This window comes from Anomaloglossus baeobatrachus, chromosome 3 (genome assembly GCF_048569485.1).
Source record: "Anomaloglossus baeobatrachus isolate aAnoBae1 chromosome 3, aAnoBae1.hap1, whole genome shotgun sequence".
NCBI classification, from domain to species: Eukaryota; Metazoa; Chordata; class Amphibia; order Anura; family Aromobatidae; genus Anomaloglossus; species Anomaloglossus baeobatrachus.
In genome coordinates this window covers 659,965,277-659,992,865 of record NC_134355.1, presented here as the reverse complement: position 1 = coordinate 659,992,865, position 27,589 = coordinate 659,965,277, and the positions used below count along the sequence as shown (strand labels likewise).

Genomic DNA, 27,589 nt, shown 5'->3' with positions numbered 1-27,589 from the left:
GATGAACGAGCGTGAAACAGTCAAAAATCGATGATCTGTGTCACGTCGGTCATTTTCATAATGTCGGTGCATCCGCAGGTACGATGTTGTTTGTTGTTCCTGCAGCTCCACACATCGCTGTGTGTGAAGCCGCAGTAGCGACAAACATCTCCTTACCTGCGCCCGCCGTCCACCGGCAATGCGGAAGGGAGAAGGTGGACGGGATGGTTACATCCCGCTCATCTCCGCCCCTCCGCTTCTATTGGCCGCCTGCGGTGTGACGTCGTTGTGACGCCGCACGACCCGCCCCCTTAGGAAGGAGGCGGGTCGCCGGCCAGAGCGACGTCGCAGGGCAGGTAAGTCCCGTGTGAAGCTGCCGTAGCGATAATGTTTGCTACGGCAACTATCACAAGATATCGCATGTGCGACGGGGGCGGGTACTATTGCGCTCGGCATCGCTATCATCGGCTAGCGATGTCGCAGCATGCAAAGTACCCTTAAATCTATTATCGCTAATCCACACATGATTGTATCAAAAAAGCTTTGTCAAAGCCAAATACCAGACACCACCAAAAACAAAGCAACTTTAATTGAAAGATGACATACCAAAAAGAGACAAAAACCACAGCGACAAAAATATGACAGACGTAAAAAAAACCCACTCAAAAACATAATAAAAAAGAAGGCAACCTATTTTACATAATAGACACAAAAATCCTGCAGTAATTCAGCAACATAAAAAAGTCATCAAATACTCATTGTGGGAACATAGCCCTATTGTACAGATCTTGGACAAGATGGTACCAGTATACAGTACAGACCAAGAGTTTGGACACACCTTCTTATTCAAAGAGTTTTCTTTATTTTCATAACTCTGAAAATTGAAGATTCACACTGAAGGCATCAAAACTATGAATTAACACATGTGGAATGAAATATTTAATAAAAAAGTGTGAAACAACTGAAAATATGTCTTATATTCTAGGTTCTTCAAAGTAGACACCTTTTGCTTTGATTACTGCTTTGCACACTCTTGGCATTCTCTTGATGAGCTTCAAGAGGTCGTCACCGGAAATGGTTTTCACTTCACAGGTGTGCCCTGTCAGGTTTAATAAGTGGGATTTCTTGCCTTATAAATGGGGTTGGGACCATCAGAAGTCTGGTGGATACACAGCTAATAGTCCTACTGAATAGAGTGTTAGAATTTGTAGTATGGAAAGAAAAAAGCAGCTAAGTAAAGAAAAATGAGTGGCCATCATTACTTTAAGAAATGAAGGTCAGTCAGTCCGGAAAATCGGGAAAACTTTGAAAGTGTCCCCAAATGCAGTGGCAAAAAACATCAAACGCTACACAGAAACTGGCTCACATGAGGACTGCCCCAGGAAAGGAAGACCAAGAGTCACCTGTGCTGAAGAGGATAAGTTTATCCGAGTCACCAGCCTCAGAAATCGCAGGTTAACAGAAGCTCAGATTAGAGACCAGGTCAATGCCACACAGAGTTCTAGCAGCAGACACATCTCTAGAACAACTGTTAAGAAGAGACTTTGTGCAGCAGGCCTTCATGGTAAAATAGCTGCTAGGAAACCACTGCTAAGGCCAGGCAACAAGCAGAAAAGACTTGTTTGGGCTAAAGGACACAAGGAATGGACATTAGACCAGTGGAAATCTGTGCTTTGATCTGATGAGTCCAAATTTGAGATTTTTGGATCCAACCACCGTGTCATTGTGCAACGCAGAAAAGATAAACAGATGGACTCTACATGCCTGGTTCCCACCGTGAAGTATGGAGGAGGAGGTGTGATGGTGTGGGGGTGCTTAGCTGGTGACACTGTTGGGGATTTATTCAAAATTGAAGGCATACTGAACCAGCATGGCTACCACAGCATCTTGCAGCGGCAGCTATTCTATCTGATTTGCGTTTAGTTGGACCATCATTTATTTTTCAAAAGGACAATGACCCCAAACACACCTCCAGGCTGTGTAAGGGCTATTTGACTAAGAAGGAGAGTGATGGGGTGCTACGCCAGATAACCTGGCCTCCACAGTCACCAGACCTGAACCCAATCGAGAAGGTTTGGGGTGAGCTGGACCGCAGAGTGAAGGCAAAAGGGCCAACAAGTGCTAAGCATCTCTGGGAACTCCTTCAAGACTGTTGGAAGACCATTTCCGGTGACTACCTCTTGAAGCTCATCGAGAGAATGCCAAGAGTGTGCAAATAACAACACAAGCAAGGGGGAATTGGAATCTCATTTTTCAGTCATCGGGTCACTCCCTAACAATACATTTAAACCCATCAGCTCCACCTCTGGGAGATTAAATGACCCAAGATATGTATATAAACATATTACCAGTAGTCACAGAAACTGTTTATGATTAATTTATTTTTATTATAGAAAATTGCAAAAAACAGTTTATTATATTAAGATCATGTACAAACGATACAATTGATCTAAAAACAATTCAAGCATATAAAGTCCAAAAAAGGGGGGCAGGACAAGAAGTGAGGACACTAGTAAAAAGCCCAGAAGGGGCAGAGCCGGACATCAGAGCCTTCACAAACCCAATACAGACATGGGCAATAGTAATCGTGTAATAGCGATTCTGGAGCACAGGTACAGATAGCTGAATTAAATATAAGAATACATGCTATTAGCCAGGTGGACACTAGATGGCGCCAAAGCTCAATTAGCAGCCATAATGTGCCCGTCCGTTCCAGCGATAGTTTAAAAGTACCGCTCTCCAGACTTACCCATAATAGACACGTGTGGGGCTCAGATGTCGTGTCCTGTCCCTCGCCCGACGTACGTTTCGAGGTAATCTTCTTCGGGGGCCATGGGGGAAGTGGTAGAATGTGTGTTTTAAATAGTGCAGGTGCCGAAAATGAGCGCATGTGATAGGCGGTCGTATGCACACGTGACCACCGCCCTCCGACCATTCCAGGGGAAGAATGGGTGGGATGAAATCCTCCTGACGTCATAAACCCATAGTTCCCTTTTAAGGAAGCCTCTTCGGCCGGCGTCAGAGTGCAAACACCCACCACATGCGCTCAGGTACACCATGTTAATTGTGGGCAAATGAAATGGCAAACAGACAAGGGGAAGTAGGTATAATTCCAGATATAAAGATTATGTATTTATATATCATACAGGGAGAAGAAGAGCACGAGTAATGTTAAACCCCTAACAAAGTATAGATATGGGTCCCTTAAACATGTATCATATCAATAAATTAATCCAAGAGCCCATATATCCAATATATAAAGTTCAAAATGAGGTAATGCAACTCCCTGAACTAACTATACACCTCAATATATCATTCAATTGCATAAATGGCAATACAGCAAAACGAGATAAAGTCAGATTCACATTTTCTATCCTTGTCTGTTTATTAAACAAGTAACAGGGGTGGCAGTCCATCAGAGTACCCTAAGAAAAAGGGGTTTTTTTTTGTTTTTTTCTTGTATAGTTAGTTCAGGGAGTTGCATTACCTCATTTTGAACTTTATATATTGGATATATGGGCTCTTGGATTAATTTATTGATATGATACATGTTTAAGGGACCCATATCTATACTTTGTTAGGGGTTTAACATCACTTGTGCTTGTCTTCTCCCTGTGTGATATATATATATATATATATATATATATATATATATATATATATAACATGGTGTACCTGAGCGCATGTGGTGGGCGTTTGCACTCTGATGCCGGCCGAAGAGGCTTCCTTAAAAAAGAGAATTATGGGTATATGACGTCAGGAAGATTTCCTCCCACCCATTCTTCCCCTGGAATGGTCGGAGGGCGGTGGTCACGTGTGCATACGACCGCCTATCACATGCGCTCATTTTCAGCACCCACACTATCTAAAACACACATTCTCCCACTTCCCCCATGGCCCCCTAAGAATATTACCTCGAAACGTACGTCGGGCGAGGGACAGGACCAGACATCTGAGCCCCACACGTGTCTATTATGGGTAAGTCTGGAGAGCGATACTTTTAAACTATCGCTGGAACGGACGGGCACATTATGGCTGCTAATTGAGCTTTGGCGCCATCTAGTGTCCGTCTGGCTAATAGCATGTATTCTTATAATTAATTCAGCTATCTGTACCTGTGCTCCAGAATCGCTATTACACGATTACTATTGCCCATGTCTGTATTGGGTTTGTGAGGGCTTTGATGTCCGGCTCTGCCCCTTCTGGGCTTTTTACTGGTGTCCTCACTTCTTGTCCTGCCCCCCTTTTTTTGGACTTTATATGCTTGAATTGTTTTTAGATCAATTGTATCGTTTGTACATGATCTTAATATAATAAACTGTTTTTTGCAATTTTCTATAATAAAAATAAATTAATCATAAACAGTTTCTGTGACTACTGGTAATATGTTTATATACATATCTTGGGTTATTTAATCTCCCAGAGCTGGAGCTGATGGGTTTAAGAGTGTGCAAAGCAGTAATCAAAGCAAAAGGTGGCTACTTTGAAGAACCTAGAATATAAGACATATTTTCAGTTGTTTCACACTTTTTTGTTAAGTATTTCATTCCACATGTGTTAATTCATAGTTTTGATGCCTTCAATGTGAATGTACACTTTTCACAGTCATGAAAATAAAGCTCTTTGAATGAGGTGTGTCCAAACTTTTGGTCTGCACTGTATGTCTACTCGTGTCAATTCACCCTTTAGGGAACCAATTATTTAGGGGTCTGCTCACAAAAGTTCACATTCATAGTATATTTCTATGAACTGCAGTATATGTTCTGTAGTTTCCCTGGTGTTCTGCCATATATGGCAACCTGCTAATAGTCATTCATTACAATTTCTGTTACAACCCCTAGAGGTCGTTGTTATTCTTTTTAATTGCTGAGTTTCCCTTTAAGCTAAATGTATTCTGGGTAAGGAACGCCTCCCTGAACTGAGAAGAAGCCTGCAGCCATTTTCTCCCTGGATTTGTTAGGAAACGACCTGCTTACTTACCTCTCTGTAAATTCACCCCTGCCTAGTGCAATCCGGTGAGCAAAGCAAATTACATGTGTTAGTGATAGAATATTAGATGGAAGACTGTAGTAAATGCATTGTACATTGTAATCCTACATCTTAGTCCCTGCCTCGTTTGTATAAATAAGATTTTCTATGTATTGCAGCTGCAGTTACCTTTCACCTACATTCTCATAAGAACTGTATCTCATGTACTGTTATGCTATGTTAACTCTGTATTAACACTGTACTGACTGTAATAATTTTCTTGTTATAGTTTTTACCCGTATTCAATATTCCGTATACTGTATTCAACTGCATCTTGGATATACCGTATTCAACTGTATCTGGTATATTCCTATATTCATTATATATTTCACGTATACTGCAATCAAGTTCACGTTACCAGCCAATAAATCAAGGCTACCAAATTCAGTCTGTTTATTTGAAATGTGAACGAGGGTTTAGCTGTATGCCGGAGATTCACAGCATTACGTGAAAGAAGGCACAACACCTGGCTTAACTTTGCCCCTGGCTTAACTTTGCATTCTAGTAATGGAGAGTTGGGATATCACAAGACTTCATGCGGGCTACCTTCCCACTTCCATGAACACATGATCTCTGTCTTATACAGGTCATACATCTTCACTCTTCTCCGATAACGCTCCAACCATATTTGTGGTGTCCAGTAATCCAATTTAGTACTAAGAATACTACTTGGCATCAGCAGGAAGTAGTCAAGATTGGTATACCATAGGTCCAGCTTGAGAGTAACAGAGCTTATGAGGCCAAGTCTCTTCAGTCTCCACCCACCCACCTTGAATGATAGATGCATCTTATACTAAGCAGTGTGAGATTTCAGCAGCAATAGGAAGACAGGACACAGGAGCTGCCAATTAGACTAACTGGGTGGATAGTCAGAAGTAGAGAGAATGGAGCTGTCAATATACTAGGTGAGCAGTGATTGAGCACCAGCAGAAGGTAGCGGGAACACTGAGGAGCGGTCACAAACCTGGTGGATGGAAATTCCCTGGTGTTGAGGGACAAAGCTGAGAAACATGAAATGGTGTTGAAAGTTTGCAATTCATTTAAAGAGTTAGTCCCATAATAACAAATACTATCCACGGGATTTGGTATAACTGGATGATTGCTAAAGATCCAACTGATGGCACCCTCTGCAATCCTGAGAATGGTGATCTAGAACCTGAAAACCCCTGTCTTGATTGTAGCGGAGACGTGCACACTCAACTACTACTCTTTACGTTGCTTATTGGATTGCCAGAAAATGACAAGAACAGCGCTATACTATTTCCAGGAGTCCAACAGACAAAGAATAAAGTAGATGTTTGTCTACATTTCACTCAAGATGCAACTAGAGAGCTCTATTCTCTACATTATTGAGGAACCCAGAGTATGAACCTTCGGCAATCAACAAATTGTGTTCTATCCTGTGAACAGGGCATAACTTGTTATTTAGGAACCTTTTAAATATATATAATTTGTTATATATTTTTTTAGAACAACGAATTATGATTTCTCCTTACTTTGAATTTTAGGATATTTCATCATCAATAGAAGGGCCCATCTCATGGTTGTAGCAGATGTCTCTATTCCAGCAGAAAGCAAGTCTAACAAAAGAGAGGTTAAGTTTTCATCGTGAAAATATAACTCAGGATCTGGTTTCTCCTGAAATGAACAAAATATGAAATATATCATAAAACACGATAAACATATAGATAGGAAACAGCAAGAATATTAGATCAAAGCATAATTAGGCAGGTCTTGCAGGGTTATAACTTGAGTCCTTTAAAAGGAGGACTTTTCACTGGATTTTTTTTTATACATATAAATTGAGTATATCACACAATTTGTGCTGATTTACTGATCCTGGAAAAGGTTTTCTTTTTCATCTGTGCTCCACTGTCCCAAAGTTATAAGAAATATGCATACACTGTGTGCAGAATTATTAGGCAAATGAGTTTTTTGATCACATGATAATTTTTATGCATGTTATCCTACTCCAAGCTTTATTGGCTTGAGAGCCAACTACCAATTAAGTAAATCAGGTGATGTGCATCTCTGTAATGAGGAGGGGTGTGGTGTAATGACATCAACACCCTATATAAGGTGTGCTTAATTATTAGGCAACTTCCTTTCCTTTTGCAAAATGGGTCAGAAGAGAGATTTGACGGGCTCTGAAAAGTCCAAAATTGTGAGATGTCTTGCAGGGGACTGCAGCAGTCTTGAAATTGCCAAATTTTGAAGCGTGATCACCGAACAATCAAGCGTTTCAAGACAAATTGCCAACAGGGTCGCAAGAAGCGTGTTGGGAAAAAAAGGCGCAAAATAACTGCCCATGAATTGAGGAAAATCAAGCGTGAAGCTGCCAAGATGCCATTAGCCACCAGTTTGACCATATATCAGAGCTGCAACGTTACTGGAGTATCAAAAAGCACAAGGTGTGCCATACTCAGGGACATGGCCAAGGTAAGGAAGGCTGAAAAATGACCACCTTTGAACAAGAAACATAAGATAAAACGTCAAGACTGGGCCAAGAAATGTCTTAAGACTGATTTTTCAAAGGTTTTATGGACTGATGAAATGAGAGTGACTCTTGATGGGCCTGATAGATGGGCCAGAGGCTGGATGAGTAAAGGGCAGACTCAGACTCACTCAGACACTCCGACTCAGATGCCAGCAAGGTGGAGGTGGGGTACTGGTATGGGCTAGTATCATCAAAGATGAACTTGTGGGACCTTTTCGGGTTGAGGATGGAGTGAAGCTCAACTCCCAGCCCTACTGCCAGTTTCTGGAAGACAACTTTTTCAAGCAGTGGTACAGGAAGAAGTTGATATCGTTCAAGAAAAACATTGTTTTCATGCAAGACAATGCTCCATCACATGCATCCAACTACTCCATAGTGTAGCTGGCTAGTAAAGGTCTAAAAGATGAAAAAATAATGGCATGGCCCTCTTGTTCCCCTAATCTGAACCCCATAGAGAACCTGTGGTCCCTCATAAAATGTAAGATCTACAGAGAGGGAAAACAGTACACCTCTCGGAACAGTGTCTGGAGGCTGTGGTGGCTGCTGAACGCAATGTTGATCGTAAACAGATCAAGCAACTGACAGAATCTATGGATGGTAGGCTGTTGAGTGTCATGATAAAGAAAGGTGGCTATATTGGTCACTGTCATAGTTACATAGTTACATAGTTACATAGTTACTTAGGTTGAAAAAAGACCTAGGTCCATCTAGTTCAACCTTCCTCCACCAGTTCTACATTTAGTCACTAAGTCATTTATAACCGACAATGTTTTGTGTACTGAGGAAATCATCCAGCCCTTTTTTAAAAGCTGTTATAGTATCTGCCATTACTACCTCTTGTGGTAGGGCATTCCACAGTCTGACCGCTCTAACTGTAAAGAACCCTTTCCTATTTAGGTGTCGGAATCGCTTTTCTTCCACTCGCAGTGAGTGCCCCCTGGTCCTTAGTATTGTTTTTGGAAGAAATAAGTCATGTGCCAGTCCTTTATATTGACCACACATGTATTTATACATATAAATGAGATCTCCTCTGAGACGTCTTTTTTCTAAGCTAAACATATCTAACTTTTTCAATCTGCCATCATATGGGAGGCCTTCCATTCCTTGTAATAGTCTAGTTGCCCGCCTTTGAACTGACTCTAACTTCTGAATGTCCTTTTTAAAATGTGGAGCCCAAAACTGGATCCCGTATTCCAGATGTGGCCTTACAAGTGATTTATAGATGGGTAACAATACGTTGGGATCACGGGATCTAATCTCTCTTTTTATACACCCTAGAATCTTGTTTGCTTTAGCAGCTGCTGCCTGACATTGAGTGCTGCTGCTCAGCTTATTTGTAATGAGAATACCCAAGTCCTTCTCCTGTTCTGTAGTCCCGAGTTTACTTCCATTTAATGTATACGCAGCTATAGGATTACTCCGTCCTAGGTGCATTACTTTACATTTATCAACATTAAATCTCATTTGCCAAGTATCTGCCCATTCTGACATCTTATCCAGATCTTTTTGTAATATTGTACTATCCAGGTCAGTTTTTAATATCCTACATAGTTTGGTGTCATCGGCAAAGACTGACACTGTACTATCAATCCCATCCACAAGGTCATTAATATAGAGAGTAAAAAGAATTGGTCCTAGCACAGATCCCTGCGGCACCCCACTGCTGACTATAGCCCATTTAGAGAATGTAGCATTTATGACTACTCTTTGTTTCCTATCTTTTAGCCAATTCCTTACCCAGTTGCATATTGTGTCCCCTAGTCCTTGCTTCTGGAGCTTTAGTATAAGGCTATTATGTGGTACAGTATCAAATGCCTTTGCAAAGTCCAAATAAATCACATCAGCTGCATTACCAATATCCAGGTTTGCACTTACCCCCTCATAGAACCCCAACAGGTTGGTTAGACACGACTTATCTTTCATGAATCCATGCTGTTTGTCAGTTATCATATTATTTTCTGCAATATATTTTTGCATGTCATCCCTTAAAATGCCCTCAAAAACTTTGCATACTACTGATGTCAGGCTTACTGGACGGTAGTTGCCTGGATCTACCCTCTTACCTTTCTTAAATATCGGTACCACATCAGCAATCCTCCAATCCTGAGGCACCAACCCTGTTACAAGTGAGTCTAAAAAGATGAGATACAGCGGTCTGTCGATTACGGAGCTCAATTCCCTCAATATTCGTGGATGAATGCCATCTGGCCCTGGGGATTTGTCAATGTTTAATTTACTCAGACGTAGGCGTACTTCATCTTGTGTTAAATTAATTATATCGGGTGGTGGACTTTGATTTTTCACTTGTTGAATGATCCCTGGTACAGTCAGTTCCTTGGTGAATACAGATGAGAAATGCCTATTTAATATCTCAGTTTTTTGTTTGTCCTCTATAACTAACTTGTTATTATATTTTAAGGGTCCGATACTATCCTTTGTTTTCCTTTTGGCATTAATGTATTTATAAAAGATTTTGGGATTTATTTTAATGTCATTGGCGATTTTTGTTTCAGTAGCTAGTTTTGCTTGTTTGATTTCTTTTTTGCATTGCCTATTGATATCTTTATACTCCTGCAATGCTATTTCTGTATTCTCAGCCTTTAAGATGTTAAACGCCCTTTGTTTTTGTTTTATTATACTTTGTACAGTCTTATTTATCCATAGTGGTTTCTTTTTATTCCTGGACATTTTATTACCACTGGGTATAAGTTTTTTACAGGACTCTAGCAGTATATCCTTAAACTTACCCCATTTATGTTCGGTATCCCCAGTTACCATGACTCTGTCCCAATCTACACATTTAAGCTCTTCCCTTAATTTGTTGAAATCAGCTTTCCTAAAATTCCAGGGAGGGAGGAAGAGGAAGTTACACCCCCCTTTCCACCCAACAGAGCACGTGACTCGCTCTCTAGCGCGCCTCTTATAGTCAGGCCAATTATGGAATTGCCCGACAATAAGCAAGGAGGCCGCTATTCTACTATGCCGATGATTGAAGGGTTTCCAGTGAGAGTAAGGTTTATATTCCCCCAACCTCTGCGGACGGAATATATCTAAACCTCCCCAGATCTCACTGGTTGCCCCACAATGATCCTTGGCAGAAACTCGCTGCCACCAATCGATTACGATAACTATTAAGCCGAGCCCACAGACATGGAATTCAGGATCGAGATAACAGAACAGCCCAAGATTAAATTATATATTTTAAACCCCTAAGGCACACTAGATACTACAATATATACAATAAGGAATTTACAGAATATATATATATATATATATATATATATATATATATCTATATATATATAGGTCAGAGTACATTTACAGACAAGACGGGATTATGACAGAGTCAGATCAAGCAGTTACCTTATGCGTCTGGCTACAGGGGGGCACCGTTCGACCAGGGTTTCATGGACTTCCTCATATGTGTATAGTACGCATGGCCCCCGAGAAAAGACCAGCCAAGAAGCCTACATTGTCTTTATCAAACTGGCTACAATCCATGTCCCCTCCTACCTGGTGACCTTGCAGGGGTGTACTGCCCCGTCCTAAGTCTAAAATAATATCCCAAAGTGAATATGATCCGCAACTCCGGACTGGGAGGTCTGATCCAATGGTTCTGGTGGGCCACAGATCCGTCTGTGTCCCCTCTGCATACTGAGTCTATGCACGACTCCTCTACCTAACTCCTACTCGCAGTTCTCTGTATCTCGCCGCCCCAGGGTGCGACAAAGAATTCGAGGGTATGCAGAGGTGCAGCTCGAAGTCCCGATTTTAACGATGTAGTGGGTATATAGCTCAGACGCACGGTAATATCATAACTGTGTATAATGTTATGGAGCCAGGAATATGAACTCCTGCTGGGATAGAGTGTCCTGTATCTCTTTTGAAGCTTCCATTGTTTTTCTAGTTTCCCACCCACTCCCTTTCATGAATGGACATAACTCCCAGGGGGTCTTCCTCTGGCTTGGCCGTGTAATTGGTTTCGACACCTTCGCAGATGCTGAGCAATCTGAGGGGAATCTCTGTGTGTGCAAGGAGGGGGGTGTATGTGTGGGACCAGCTGGCTGACATGAATACCTGTCATAATCATCCAGCATAATCCTCACACCTCCCCCCTTTAGAGGGCGCTAGGGGACAGCACATTCCTGTGTTCCCAGCACGCCCGTCCGTGACCTCTCCTTGTCGGGACAGCCCGTCGGCATTACCGTGGTCACGGCCCTTTTTGTGGCGAATGGTGAAGTTGTATTGCTGGAGTGCCAGGCTCCATCGCAACAACCTCCCATTGGTCCCAGAGACAGTGTGTAACCAGCGTGGAGTAGGCCACCTCCCTCAGCAACAGCTTCCTGCTCAGGTACAAGATTGGGTGCTCTTGGCTCGCAGAGTCCACCTGGCTGAGCCCCGCACCGAGGCCGAAGTCACTGGTGTCTGTTTGTACTACAAACGGCCGCGTGAAGTCGGCTGCTTGTAGTACTGGTGAGCTGGACAGGGCACCCTTAAGGGCCCGGAAGGCTGTCTTGCAGTCCACTGTCCAATCGACTGCGGAGGGCAGCTTCTTCTTGGTGAGGTCTGTCAGGGGCTTTGCCAGGCTACTATAGTGTGGAACAAACCTCCTATAGTACCCGGCGTTCCCCAAGAAGGACATCACCTGCTTCCTGGTGCTGGGGGTGGGCCAGGACGTGATGGCCTCCACTTTCCCAGGCTCTGGCTTCAGAGCTCCCCATCTACCCAGTGACCCAGGTAGAGGACCTCACTCATAGCCAGCTGACACTTCCCCGGCTTGATGGTCAAACCTGCCTGGTGGATCTGCCTGAGCACCTATGCTAGATGCTTTAGGTGATCCTCCCAGGTGGGACTGAAGATGGCGATGTCATCCAGGTATGCGGCCACGTACCCTTCAAGTCCCTTCAGCAGGGTGTTGACAATCTGCTGGAAAGTGGCAGGGGCATTCTTCATTCCAAAGGGCATCACTGTGGACTCGTACAGTCCAAATGATGCAATAAAGGCAGAGCGTTCCCTGGCCTCACGAGTCAGGGGGATCTGCCAATATCCCCTGCTCAGATCCATGATGGTCAGGTACTGAACCTCGGCCAACTGATCGAGCAGGTTATCGATGCGTGGCATTGGGTACGCATCGGCGACCGTGACAGCATTGAGCCCCCTGTAGTCCACGCAGAACCGAGTGGTTCAGTCCTTCTTAGGGACGAGGACTACAGGCACGGCCCAAGCGCTGTTGGATGCCTGGATCACCCCCAGCTTCAGCATCTCGTCAATCTCCTGACTAAAGATGAGCGATCTGGTCGCGGTTCGGCTCAAGTTCGGTTCGGCGAACCACTCGAACCGCATAGGAAAGAATGGGAGGCAATCACAAACACATAAAAACACCTAGAAAACACCATCAAAGGTGTCCAAAAGGTGACAAACAACTCACAACACAACATAAACACATGGGAAAGTGACAAGGACATATACTCATGCGAAAACAAAAGAGCTGGACAAGGAAAAAGAGGAGGAGACACAGATATAGGCATGGCATGCCCTTCTAAAATCATGTAAAACACCGAAAGGTTACTCCAAGCGGAGTCTCCCTTTTTTCCAAAAATTGGGCCACACACACACCCACCCCTTCAGTGGCAGCACTTGTGCCCCAGTTGTACACTTCACAGCTAGATTTGCATCAAGCACATTCAAAAATACGCCATACTTAACCGTCCCCATGATGACACCGGGGTAGGTAGCTAAGTCTTTCCTGATCCCAGCTCTGTTCATCTTGGATCAGTTTTACAAACACTGTAAGCAAGGGTTACTCCAAGCGGAGTCTCCCTTTTTTCCAAAAATTGGGCCCCACACACACCCACCCCTTCAGTGGCAGCACTTGTGCCCCAGTTGTACACTTCACAGGTAGATTTGCATCAAGCACATTCAAAAATACGCCATACTTAACCGTCCCCAGGATGACACCGGGGTAGGTAGCTAAGTCTTTCTTAATCCCAGCTCTGTTCATCTTGGATCATTTTTAACAACAATATAAGCAAGGGTTACTCCAAGCGGAGTCTCCCTTTTTTCCAAAAATTGGGCCCCACACACACCCACCCCTTCAGTGGCAGCACTTGTGCCCCAGTTGTACACTTCACAGCTAGATTTGCATCAAGCACATTCAAAAATACGCCATACTTAACCGTCCCCAGGATGACACTGGGGTAGGTAGCAAAGTCTTTGCTGAACCATGACTTGTTCATCTTGGCTCCTTTTAAAAAATACAGCAAGCAAGGGTTACTCCAAGCGGAATCTCCCTTTTTTCCAAAAATTGGGCCACACACACACCCACCCCTTCAGTGGCAGCACTTGTGCCCCAGTTGTACACTTCACAGGTAGATTTGCATCAAGCACATTCAAAATCCACAAGCATTTACTCTCCCCAGGATGACACAGGGCGTAAGTTGAGAGCTCTGGCCATTTTTCAAGATTTGAAGCCCAAAATGAGCAAGGCTCCATTTGCAAAGTCATGGCATCGATGTTCATTTGGAGATACACCTGTATCATCCTCTCCACCCGTTGACTATGTGTCAGACTTGTTGTCTCTGGTGGCCTTGCAAAGGATGGTCTAAAAAAAATATGAAAAGATTCAATATAATTGCTGTTACCAGCACCAGATACGGTGCTGCTGGTACGGGTAGACTGTTGAAGATGACGAGACCGTCCCATGTTTGTCAAGTTACAACTGGGAGATTCACTCCCTGCATCATAGTTGTTTGGTGGAAAAGCTGACCTAAGATCGAGTAACAGCTTCTGCTGATACTCCTGCATATGTGCGTCCCTTTCTATGGCTGGAATTATGTCACAAAATTTGGACTTGTACCGGGGATCTAATAGTGTGGCAAGCCAGTAGTCATCATCACTTCTAATTTTGACAATACGAGGGTCATGTTGGAGGTAGTGCAGCAAGAAGGCGCTCATGTGTCTTGCGCAGCCATGCGGACCAAGTCCACGCTGTGTTTGTGACATAGAGGTGCTAACCGTTCTTTCTTCCTCTGACATCTCCCCCCAACCTCTTTCAACAGAAATTTGACCAAGGTCTCCCTCATCCGCTGAGTCTTCCATGTTCATTGACAGTTCGTCCTCCATTTCTTCATGTTCTCCTGCACCTTCCTCAACATTTCGCCTGCTACTATGCGCCCTTTTTGATCCCTGTCCCCCATGGTCCCATGCCTGCCGCGTTGGTGATGATAAACGTCTGGACCTTGGTGATGTTGTTGTGTCTTGTGCATATGAATCCTCCTGTAGTTCCTCCCCTTCCTGTTGTCCCACCCCCTGACTCCGAATAGTGTTTAGCGTGTGCTCCAGCATGTAAATGACTGGAATTGTCATGCTGATAATGGCATTGTCAGCGCTAAACATATTCGTTGCCATGTCGAAACTGTGCAGAAGGGTTGATAGGTCCTTGATCTGAGACCACTCCATCAGGGTGATCTGACCCACCTCTGCATCTCGTTGGCCCAGGCTATACATCATGACGTATTGCACCAGGGCTCGACGGTGCTGCCACAGTCGCTGTAACACGTGGAGAGTCGAATTCCAGCGTGTCGGCACATCGCATTTCAGGCGATGAACCGGCAGGCAGAAAGACTTCTGGAGCGATGCAAGTCGCTCAGCAGCAGTGGTTGAACGGCGGAAGTGAGCAGACAGTTTTCATGCCCTGTTCAGAAGGCCATCTAAGCCGGGATAGTGTGTTAAAAATTGCTGGACAACAAGGTTCAACACGTGAGCCATACAAGGTACGTGTGTCACCTTGCCCAGGCGAAGGGCCGCACCTAGGTTTGCAGCATTGTCGCACACAGCCTTACCAGGCTGCAGGTTGAGTGGAGACAACCATTTATTAAACTCAGTCTCCAGAGCTGCCTACAACTCAGCCGCTGTGTGACTCTTATTTCCAAGACATTTCAAGCTAAAGACCGTCTGATGCCGTTGCGCTCTGCTGCCAGCATAGTAATGAGGGGTGCATGATTCCTTCTGCGCAGTTACAACGCTGGTGGCCTAACAAGGCAGGCTTGGGGCGGAGCTGGAGGACCCAGACGAGGTGGCGGAGGCAGAAGCAGTGGCGGAACTTGGACAGACAGAGGATTGACACACAAGTCGTGGGGATGGCAAGACTTGTGCAGCAGACCCTTCACCATCTACCACCATAGTTACCCAGTGCCCAGTCAGCGACATGTAACGTCCCTGTCCATGCTTACTGGTCCAAGTATCGGTGGTGAAATGCACCCGTTCACACACAGAGTTTCTCAAGGAAGCGGTGATGTTGTGTGCGACATGGGCAGTACATAGAATGTAGGGATCCTGGGATGTTTTTTGCACAGTCCGTCAAACATTTTTTTGTTTATCAGACCGGTGTCCAGAGCCCTTTGTAATATCGCGGTGAGTTTGGTGAAAAACACAGTCAGGGGGTTAGAGGGGAGTCTCTTATAGGTGTTCCTGTCACAGAGTTGTCTAAAAACCTCGTGTTCATATTTATCGCAGGAAAGCACCACAATATTCCCCCCTTTGTCAGCAGGTTTTATCACAATGTCATGGAAGCCCTGCAATTCAATCAAAGCCTTCCTCTGAGGATGGGTTAAATTGTCAGCCCTCCGATTAGTCGGGATCCTTTTAAAATCCTCGCTGACCATTTTAGTAAATATATCAATTGCAGGACTAATTGACAATGGGGGGAATTTTGTCGACTTGGGTAAAAGGGTGCCTGGGAACATACCTGCTGTCGTGGTCTCCTATTCCTGGAGTAGGTCCTCAAGATTTTGAATGGCCTCTCTTGCCACCTGATTGTCCGACCCAGCATTCCGCTTGTAAAAACGTTTTTTGAGAGTTAATTTCCGCGAGAATAAATTAAGATCTTTCAAAGCCGAGAAAAGGTGGAAAGAGTTAGAGGGAGAAAAAGTCAGACCACGCGAGATGACCTCCACCTGAGCCACAGTGAGCACCCGTGAAGATAAGTTTAATACCTGGAGTCTATTTCCTTGATGTTTGTTCTTGTTGTACGACACGGTGGCCGGACTCTGTGTTTGACGCGCGCCCCGACCGACTCACCGATATCCATGGAACTCACTGAGGCCCCGGAGGAGGATCCACCCACAGAGGTCTGAGACACAATCGAGGAAGATCTCGAACGGGGGTTTCTGTTGGCAGTGTCCCCAGTTCGTCCTCTGGTTGTGTCGGTTCTCCATCTATATGCTCTCCGCAGGGTATAATCCTGAATATCCCTATTCAGTTTTTTCAGCTTGAAGGTCCTAATTTCCCGCTCCCATTTCTCAAGTTCTTTGTCAATGTCAGCATAGAAGCAGGTTACGGCAACAGGTGAACAGACCTCTACTAGCTTGTTTTCCAATAATTCCAAATCGGCTTCAATTGAGGCCAATGAAGAGGAGTTATGATCCCAGAGTAAACCCAGGAAACCCCGAGAGCAGGTCTGTGCTAAATCCTCCCATTTAGTTTTAAAGGTCTCATCTTCCAAAGGGAAAGAGGGAAACACCTGCATGCGGAGTCCCCTAGGTACCAAGTCTTTCTCTAAATACTTGCCCAGGAATGCCTTATTCCACCACAGTCTAGTGCGTTTTTTAAGTAGATCTTTGTATTTGGTCATAATCATGTCATCAGATTGAATGCCATTGTTCCCCACCAGTCTTGAGGACATCATCCATCTGTAATTGCCAGGTGCAGCGCAGGCACACCTTTCTTAGAGAAGTAGTGGCGACTGGGCATCTGGTACTGGGGCACAGCGACAGACATAAGGTCCCTAAAATCCTGTGTGTCCACCAGGTGGAAAGGCAGCATTTCGCTAGCCAAGAGCTTACAGAGGGATAAAGTCAACCTCTTAGCTTTGTCATGGGTCGCAGGAAATGGCCTTTTATTTGTCCACATCTGAGGGACAGAGATCTGGCTGCTGTGTGTAGACGGTGGTGAGTAGGGTGTCCGTGAAAAAATGCAGGTTTGTGAGGAAAGTGCAGGCGTAGACATGATGTTGCCTTCATCCAACGTTGATGCTATCGATGTCTGAGAGAGCTGTACACACGCACTTGTTTCCCCTTCCAAACCAAATGACGACTTACCAAGCAAACTGCCTGTTGCGGTTACAGTGGTGGAAGTTGTGCGTGGAAAACCAGGTGTGACAGCTGTCCACACAGTCCTAGAAGATGAAGAGCGTGCGGATGCACTTGAAGGGGCAGGCGGTGGATGGTTCATTCCGCTAGACCGCATTGCAGCACGGTGAGCTTCCCACTGGGACATATGATATTTATTCATGTGACGATTCATGGAAGAAGTTGTCAAACTCCTGAGGTTTTGCCCTCTACTAACAGAATCACGACAAATTTTACAAATCACATGTTTTGGGCGATCTTTTTCTATGTCAAAAAAGGTCCAGGCTAGGCAAGGCTTAGAGGGCATGTGACCTGCTGAGCCCCCCCGACTAGTGCTCAGATGCAGAGTGGTGGCTGAGGATGCAGTTGTAGACGTGCTACCAGTACTACTCCTCTGTCCAGGAAGGCGCAAGGTAACTTCATCGTCAGTAGCATCCTCCTCCACGCCTCTGTTGACCTCCTCGAGTGCCTGACTGTGGGTTGACAGTAGGTGGGATCTAGAACTTCCTCATCAAGCATTGTGTTTGCACTCCCCTCACCCTCAGACCGAGCCTCTTCCTGACGTGAACCAATATTTAAGTTGTCATCCCAATCTGGTATCTGCGTCTCATCGTCATCAGTATGTTCCTCATTGTCTATAACAACAGGTGTTACAGTTTGTGAATAAGGGTCAACATTATGCTCAGAAACTTGGTCCTCCTGGCCTGAATCAAAGTCACAAAGGTTCTGGGCATCACTGCAGACCATTTCCTGGTCTGTACTCACTGTAGCTTGGGAGCAGACCTCTGATTCCCAGGCTATAGTGTGACTGAACAGTTCTGCAGACTCAGCCATCTCAGTTCCACCATACTGTGCAGGGCGAATGGAGACTTCAGAGCTGGGAGAAAGCAAGTGTGATTGGGATGACAACTCAGAGGACTGGTGTTTTTTGGATGCGGTAGTTGAGGTGGCGGAGAGGGCACTTGTTGGACAACTTGAGATCCATTCAATCATTTTCTTTTTTTGGCCATCATCTACCTTTGTTCCAGTTGTTCATGTCTGCAAAAAAGGGAGCACATCGGATTGTCCACAGTAAGTAGTAGACATCTTACTTTTGCTGGAAGATGGTCTATCTTCAGCAGATGTTAATGGAGCTTTGCCACCTTCCCCACGGACAAACCCTTTTTTTCCTTTTCCAACACGCCTGTTCCCCTTTCCACCAGCATCTGTCACTTTGCCACTCATTTTGATTGCAACAAGATTGTGCACTTAAAATGTGGTAGTAAAAATTGAGAGGTGGTGTAGATTGCAGCGGTGGTCTATCTTTATTAACAGCAGAATAAACAACAATAACTAACCCTGACAATGCAACTACGGCCCTTAAACTGGCAGCATAGTTTGCTAGTATAATGGCTTAGTAACAAAGAGTTTGAGTGTGCAATGCAGACGTGCTGCAAATAGATTTGCACTAGTGGGACACTAATGGAAGTCCAACAGCCACTTTTAGGATGCCACTAAGTTTACTCAGTGTTTGCTAGTATAATGGCTTAGTAACAATGAGTTTGAGTGTGCAATGCAGAGGTGCTGCAAATAGATTTGCACTAGTGGGACACTAATGAAAGTCCAACAGCCACTTTTAGGATGCCACTAAGTTTACTCAGTGTTTGCTAGTATAATGGCTTAGTAACAATGAGTTTGAGTCTGCAATGCAGAGGTGCTGCAAATAGATTTGCAGTAGTGGGACACTAATAGAAGTCCAACAGCCACTTTTAGGATGCCACTAAGTTTCCTCAGTGTTTGCTAGTATAATGGCTTAGTAACAATGAGCTTGAGTGTGCAAAGGGCAGGAGGGTACAGTGGCAGGGTTGTGGGTCAGTGTACAGGAAAGGAAGCCTCACTTTCTATCCCTCCTAATGGGGAAGTGCAGCGAGGAAGTCCCTGAGCTTAGCTACACAGACGCTGTTATCTTCTGTAGCTGTTAAAATCTGTTTCCACGGACCTGACTGTCACCTATGGCTCTGAGCCTGCTGTTATTAGCCCTTACAAGGGCTAATAGAAACTTCTATCCCTATTCTGTATAGCGCTGTGTGTAGAGCGTACACAGCAGTATCGGAGACAGGAGCTACGCCAGCGGTGACTGACACCCAGACGCAGAAGGCAGATAATGGTGTCCGGACGGGCAGATACCCATTTTTATACTCAGGGATATGTGACATGGACAACCTATCACACATGCCATTGCTTCTCTGGCTAAAAGTCCACTTAGCTGTGTGTGTGTCTCGGATTGGCTGACATGCTGGCCCGCCCCACTACACGCGCGCGCTTACGGAAGGAAGACAAGGAAAAAAAAAATGGCGATCTCCAAATATCCATACAGCAGTGATCTGAATGCGCTGTTCCCGCACACTATATGCTGAAATTTCATAATAGTGTGAGTCACAGAGTAACTTACATTATTACAGCGGAAAGCCAGCTAGTAATTAGCTGGTCTTTTTGCTGCTAGAACCGTTCTCGAACGTATCTAGAACTATCGAGCTTTAGCAAAAAGCTCGAGTTCTAGTTCTATCTAGAACAGCCCCAAAATCACTCGAGCCGTGAACTGGAGAACCTCGAACCGCGAACCGCGCTCAACTCTATTCATAACAATATTATAGGGTGACAGCTCTGCAACACATTGAGAAACCTGTACTGGGCTTCTTTTGGAGGATCTTGGAGGGTCATTATTGAATTTTTGACTTCTTAATAATCGCCTTATTTGAACACATTTAGGATACAGGAGGACTAATAGGCTAATATATCTATCTGTCTATAAGGAAGACAAGGAAAAAAAAAAAAATGGTGATCGCCATTATCCCAGCAGCAGTGATCTGAATGTGCTGTTCCCGCACACTATACGCTGAAATTTCATAATAGTGTGAGTCACAGAGTGACTTACACTATTACAGCGGAAAGCCAGCTAGTAATTAGCTTGGCTTTTTGCTGCTAGAACCGTTCTCGAACGTAACTAGAACTATCGAGCTTTAGCAAAAAGCTCGAGTTCTAGTTCGATCTAGAACAGCCCCCAAAATCACTCGAACCGCGAACTGGAGAACCACGAACCGCGCTCAACTCTACTCCTGACGCATGTGCTGCTGCACCTCCAGGGAGACCCGATATGCTGAACGCCGGATTGGGGGGTGATTCCTCGTGTCCACGTAATGGACGGCCAACTCAGTCCTTCCGGGCCGGTTGGTAAACAACTCCCGGAAGGGGTGTAGGGTGGCCCACAGCTGGGACCGTTGGTCCTCCAAAAGCTGGTGGCCAACCTCCACATCCTCAATGGATCCACCTGGCCTAACCTGGGCGAGCATATCCAAGAGGGTTTCCGCCTCTCCCTCTTCTGGCAGGTTGCAAACTGGGAGTGCAAATGCCTCCCACTCATGATGTGGCTTCATCATGTTCACATGGAAGGCCTTCCGCCTTCCACGGTCAGAATCCAGGGTGACCAGGTACGTTGCAGGGTTGAGCTGCTGGTACATGAGGTATGGGCCTTCCTAGGCTGCCTGAAGCTTATCCTGTTGTACGGGGACCAGTACCCACACCTTTTGACCCACTTGGTAGGTCCTCTCACAAGCATTCTGGTCGTACCAACGCTTCTGATCGGCCTGGGCTTGAGCCATATTGTCATGCACCAGCTGCGTCAAGGCCTGCATTTTGTCCCGGAAGCGCACAACATACTCGATGACTGAAACTCCAGGGGTGGCCAAATCCCCTTTCCAAGAATCTTCCACCAAAGCCAGGGGGCCCCGCACACGTCGCCCGTACAGGAGCTCAAAAGGTGAGAATCCCGTTGAGGCCTCTGGAACCTCCCGATAAGCAAACAACAGGTGTGGGAGATACCGCTCCCAGTCATGCCCGTGGGAGTCAACCAACATCTTAAGCATCTGCTTTAAGGTGCCATTGAACCGCTCGCACAGGTCATTAGTCGTTGCACCTGGATTTGCTTACAGAGGGACTCCATCAGCTGTGACATGAATTGGGGCCCCTGGTCAGTGAGCATTTCCTGGGGAAAACCCACACGGGATAAAATCTCCAGCAATGCGGTGGCCACCTTGTCGGCCCGAATGGACGACAAGGCTACTGCTTCAGGGTACCGGGTGGCATAATCTACTACCGTCAGTATGAAGCATTTCCCGGAGCTGCTGGAGATGGCCAGCGGGCCGACCAGATCCCCAGCCACCCTCCTGAAAGGCTCATCAATGATGGGCAAAGATACCAGTGGGGCTTTGGGGTGTGGCCCCATCTTCCCAACTGTCTGACAGGTGTCACACGAACGGCAGTAGGCAACCACATCGGCCCCCATTTTTGGCCAGTAAAAATGCTGGGTTAACCTGGCCTTGGTCTTAGCGATCCCTAGGTGTCCGGCCATCGGAATCTCATGTGCAATCTGCAACAACTTCGTCCGGAACGGATAGGGTACCACCAACTGTCGGTCCCTGGACCACGCCTCTGGTGAACCTTGCTGGACCGTGACTCGGTACAGCCATCCTTGGTCCCAGACCACTTGCTCTGGGTCCGAGTCCGAGGGAGGCTGCACCGCCTGCTCCTTAAGAAGTTTCAGGCTGTCATCAGCTTCTAACGCTGCCTGAAACCCCTAACTAGATGTGGCCAGAATCGACGAGACTGCCACATCTTTGGTCAGTACCCCGGGACCTGTGTCCTGGCCTCTGCCTGACTCAGCTGCCACTTGGTTAGAAGGGGAAAAGCTATTGGACCACTGGGAGGCCCCTTGGGTTCTGGCAATCCCACTGCGGTTGACAGCGGCCGCAGCCGCTGTTACCGTGGGTCGTGCCTGCTTCTCCATTCCTGACCAAGTCGCCAGGTCAGGCAGACCTACCTGGCTTCCTGACACCCCGGTGGTGGGGGAACCCTGCACCGAGATCTTACCTGGGAGCATTTCCACTCCTGGGCCAGCCCCAATCTCACCTGCCTGTTCCCCCCTGCAGCAGCAGAACCCCGCTGTGAAATCTCTGAGGACCCCGAATTTGTTGTGGTAACCCCCACCTCACGCACTGGCTCTCTCCCTGCAGTATCCTGCTCTCTGCTTGTCCCTTCCGAGGGCAACAGATCCCAGATCACTGGGTGATCACCTGTAAAGGCAGTGTCACACCTTTCTCGGACCCCCTCCCCTCCTGTCACAGCTGCAGCTGTGTGTGTCTGTGGTGTCAGTGTAAGCAGAAGACCCAGAGCTCACTCCCTCCTCCTTTACATCATGCACAGACAACATATCAACATCGCCAGGGGGTATGTCAGTCAGTACTGGCTGAAAGATTAGCCTTTGGGGATTCGGGGGCCTCAAACTGGGAGGTTATCCGCCCCAAATCTGTCCCAAGTAACACTTTTGCGGGAATCCTATCCATTATTCCCACTTCCCTCCCCCTTGTCCTGCGCCCCAATCCAAATAAACCTTGGCGATGGGCAGCACCAGTTCAATGCCTCCAATCCCGGAGACAGCGAGGGTTTTTCCGGGTACCAAGTCTTGGGGGGACACCATCTCAGGCCGTACAAGAGTCATCTCAGCGGCGGTGTCTGGCAGTCACATGGTCACAGACCGGCCGACGATGACAGGTTGGAAGTTGTCCATGGACCTACCACCACCCCCACCCACACACATCACTGTGGACGGCCTTTGGGACGGGATAAGCAAGGATAGTTGACCTTAGGGAGATCAACATCCAACACCGCGGAGAAACCATCACGTGTTTCTCAATGCATTGATTCTAGAGCAATGCCCCCTGGGAAATATTCAAAACAAGAAAGCCTGCGGAGACACCATCACATGTTTCTCAACGCTGGAAGGAAACTAGCCAGGTCTTTCACCGGGAAGGAACAAACACGGGAAGGGCAGTCTCCAGTCAAGGAGACCACCTATGCCAAACATGGTATCCATCCACAGACAGCTGTTTCGGGGTATTTGCCCCTCATCAGTGTGGAGTAGGAAACTGGCTAGTGGGAGCAATGCCTAGTAGAAGACTACATAAGCAAGGATGGTTGACCTTAGGGAGACCTACCACCACCCCCAGTTCCACAAGAGTTGTTCCGTGATGAACAAATCCAGGATCTCCGGTCCAGTTGTAAGCTGCAGGCCTTGGGTCCAGTGGTCGGCAGCTCTGGCAAGGGCCTGCCGGTGGTCAGCCCAGGTGTCCTTTGGTCCCTTCTGCAGGCTCCGGAACTTCTTGCGGTAGGACTCCGGAGTAAGGTTGTACTGTTGGATCAGGGCCCGCTTGATGGTGTGATAATCCTGATCTGCCTCAGCAGGCAAGTCCCCAAGGATATCCAGGGCCTTACCCCTTAAACGGGGGGTCAGGTACTTGGCCCACTGGTCCTTGTCCAGATGGTGCTGCAGGCAAGTCCGTTCAAAGGCCATCAGAAAAGAGTCCAAGTCTCCATCCTTCTCCAGCACTGGGAAGTGCTCAACACGGACCTTTGGAAGCTTGGTGTCTCGACGGTCATGGGTGGATGATGAGGGCTGAGCTGAACTAGCTGCAGCTGGTGGTCACGCTCTGCCTGTCGCTCCGCAGCCTCATGCTCTGCCCGTCAATCTCGTTTTGCAGCCTAACGCTCTGCCTGTCGATCTCGCTCCGCAGCCTCACGCTCTGCCTTGCGCTCTGCCATGAGGTCCTGGTAGCCCACCCGGTCTCCAGCCTGGAGTAGGGCCATAGCCATTTGTATAAGGGCATCCGAGCCTGCCATGCTTGGTGGATTGGAAAGTGGTGATCTGCAGCATGCTGCAGAGCCAGGGGATGAGCGACCCGCTGCAGAGCCTGGTGATTCACTATCCACTGCAGGGTGGAGGACTGGCATCTCGCTCCTTGAGGACCCTTGGGTGGGCTCCTCCTCGCCTTGTCCATAATTGTCAGGTTGTGCGATGTCCTCTGCAGAGCTCTTATTGGGCGTCGGGCTCCTGGAGGACTCGTGGACAACCTCATCATCGCTGCCGACAGCACCGTCCTCTACCTCTTCGGCTCCGGCCATAGCATTGGCCCGTTCTTTAGCTTTGCTCCTGGTGCTCTCAGCCATTCTTGCAGACTTTGGTCACTGAAACAGAACTGCCACCTGATACACCCACACACCTTACAGTATCTGCACTCTGACACTCTAGTGTTGAGCTGGTCTTAAGACCCTAGCAGCCACAACTGCTACTGGCAGTCTTTAGTGTCTGGGAGTATGGGTCTCACACTCACACACACTATTATCTTGATCCCACCGCCGACGAAGCCAATATGTCACGAACAGGGGGGGAGGAAGAGGAAGTTACACCCTCCCTTTCGACCCGACAGAGCACGTGAATCGCTCTCTAGCGCCCCTCTTATAGTCAGGCCAATTATGGAATTGCCCGACAATAAGCAAGGAGGCCGCTATTCTACTATGCAGATGATTGAAGGGTTCCCGGTGAGAGTAAGGTATATATTCCCCCGACCTCTGCGGACGGAATATATCTAAACCTCCCCAGATCTCACTGATTGCCCCACAATGATCCTTGACATAAATTTGCTGCCACCAATCTATTATGATAACTATTAAGCCGAGCCCGACAGACATGGAATTCAGGATCGAGAAAACAGAACAGCCCAAGATTAAATTATATATTTTAATTGCCCTAAGGCACACTAGATACTACAATATATACAATAAGGAATTTACAGAATACTGTATATATATATATATATATATATATATATATATATATATATATAGGTCAAAGTACATTTACAGACAAGACGGGGATACGACAGAGTTAGATCAAGCAGTTACCTTATGCGTCTGGCTACAGGGGGACGCCGTTCGACCAGGGTTTCATGGACTTCCTCACATGTGCCCCCGAGAAAAGACCAGCCAAGAAGCCTACATTGTCTTTATCAAACTGGCTAAAATCCATGTCCCCTCCTACCTGGTGACCTCGCAGAAGTGCACTGCCCACCCCCGTCCTAAGTCTAAAATAATATCCCAAAGTGAATATGATCCGCAACTCCGGACTGGGAAGTCAGATCGGGACGGTTTTGGTGTCATCAGATCCGTCTGTGTCCCCTCTGCATACTGAGTCCAAGCACGACTCCTCTACTGGACTCCTACTCGCAGTTCTCTGTATCTTGCCGCCCCAGGGCTTGACAAAGAATTCAAGCGTATGCAGAGGTGCAGCTCGAAGTCCCGATTTTAACGATGTAGTGGGTGTATGGCTCAGACGCATGGTAATATCATAACTGTGTATAACGTTATGGAGCCAGGAATATGAACTCCCGCTGGGATAGATCCTCCTGGATCTCTTTTGAAGCTTCTATTGTTTTTCTAGTTTCCTACCCACTCCCTTTCATGAATGGACATAACCCTCAGGGGGTCTTCCTCTGGCTTGGCCGTGTAATTGGATTCGACACCTTCCCAGATGCTGAGCGATCTGAGGGGAATCTCTGTGAGTGCAGGGAGGGGGGTGTATGTGTGGGACCAGATGGCTGACATGAATAACTGTCATAATCATCCAGCATAATCCTCACAGTCACTCATTTTTTGGGGTTTTGTTTTTGCATGATAGAAATGTTTGTTTCTAAATTTTGTGCAGTTATATTGGTTTACTGGTGAAAACTAACAAGTGAGATGGGAATATATTTGGTTTTTATTAAGCTGCCTAATAATTCTGCACAGTAATAGTTACCTGCACAAACAGATATCCTCCTAAGATAGCCAAATCTAAAAAAAAAACTACTCCCACTTCCAAAAATATTAAGCTTTGATATTTATGAGTCTTTTGGTTCATTGAGAACATGGTTGTTGATCAACAATAAAAAAAAATCCTCTAAAATACAACTTGCCTAATAATTCTGCACATGGTGTATTTTCCCATTAAAAACTGGATGTGTACCACAGGACGTCTTTGGAGGCTTTTCTCCTGTAACACTGGCCAATGAAAATGTGACGCCCTGGCCAGCCAGGTTGTCAGAGATAGGGTTGGCACCCTATACCTAGACGCAATGGCACCCCCGCTCGTCGGCGGCTCACCCTTCTTTCCCTGCGCTGTTCTCAAGTGCAGCTGATCTGGGAAAAAGGTGAGTGCGGGAAAAAATTGCACTGCAATTAGGGACTTAATCACCACACACACACACACACACACACACACACACACACACACACATTTTTAGCAGTATCAATTAAGCACAGTAAATGTCTCATGGACTATGCTTGTTCCTTTTGAAGTTTTAAATCCATTAGATATAACAATTCATTATTATAAACTGCTTAGTGCCTCAGCAGAATTTACAGTCAAATGACTCACTGTAAATATACAGTACTATATATGTATTTGTGCAATATCTGGTGTATTTTATATAGATATACAGATATATTAGCCTATTAGTCCTCCTGTATCCTAAATGTGATCAAATAAGGCGATTATTAAGACGCCAAAAATTCAATAATGACCCTCCAAGATCCTCCAAAAGAAGCCCAGTACAGGTTTCTCAATGTGTTGCAGAGCTGTCACCCTATAATATTGTTATGAGTAGAGTTGAGCACGGTTCGAGGTTCGAGGTTCTCCAGTTCGCGGCTCGAGTGATTTTGGGGCTGTTCTAGATAGAACTAGAACTCGAGCTTTTTGCTAAAGCTCGATAGTTCTAGATACGTTCAAGAACGGTTCTAGCAGCAAAAAGACCAGCTAATTCCTAGCTGGCTTTCCGCTGTAATAATGTAAGTCACTCTGTGACTCACACTATTATGAAATTTCAGTGTATAGTGTGCGGGAACAGCGCATTCAGATCACTGCTGTATGGATAATGGAGATCGCCATTTTTTTTTTTTTTCCTTGTCTTCCTTCCCTAAGCGCGCGCGTGAACTGGGGCGGGCCAGCATGTCAGCCAATCCCAGACACACACACAGCTAAGTGGACTTTTAGCCAGAGAAGCAACGGCATGTGTGATAGGATGTCCATGTCACATATCCCTGCATTATAAAA

The 27,589-nt window shown here is 46.1% G+C and overlaps 1 protein-coding gene across 2 annotated transcripts in view; it reads right to left on the bottom strand.

Moving 5' to 3' along the window:
* Positions 1 to 27,589, bottom strand: part of LOC142296993 (cytochrome P450 2K4-like) — a 206,169-nt gene that overhangs the window by 44,556 nt on the left and 134,024 nt on the right. For both annotated transcript variants that reach the window (XM_075341190.1, XM_075341191.1), the window contains one exon: positions 6,504 to 6,645. In XM_075341190.1, the coding sequence (XP_075197305.1) occupies positions 6,504 to 6,645 (142 nt within the window). The remainder of the gene's footprint in view (positions 1 to 6,503; positions 6,646 to 27,589) is intronic.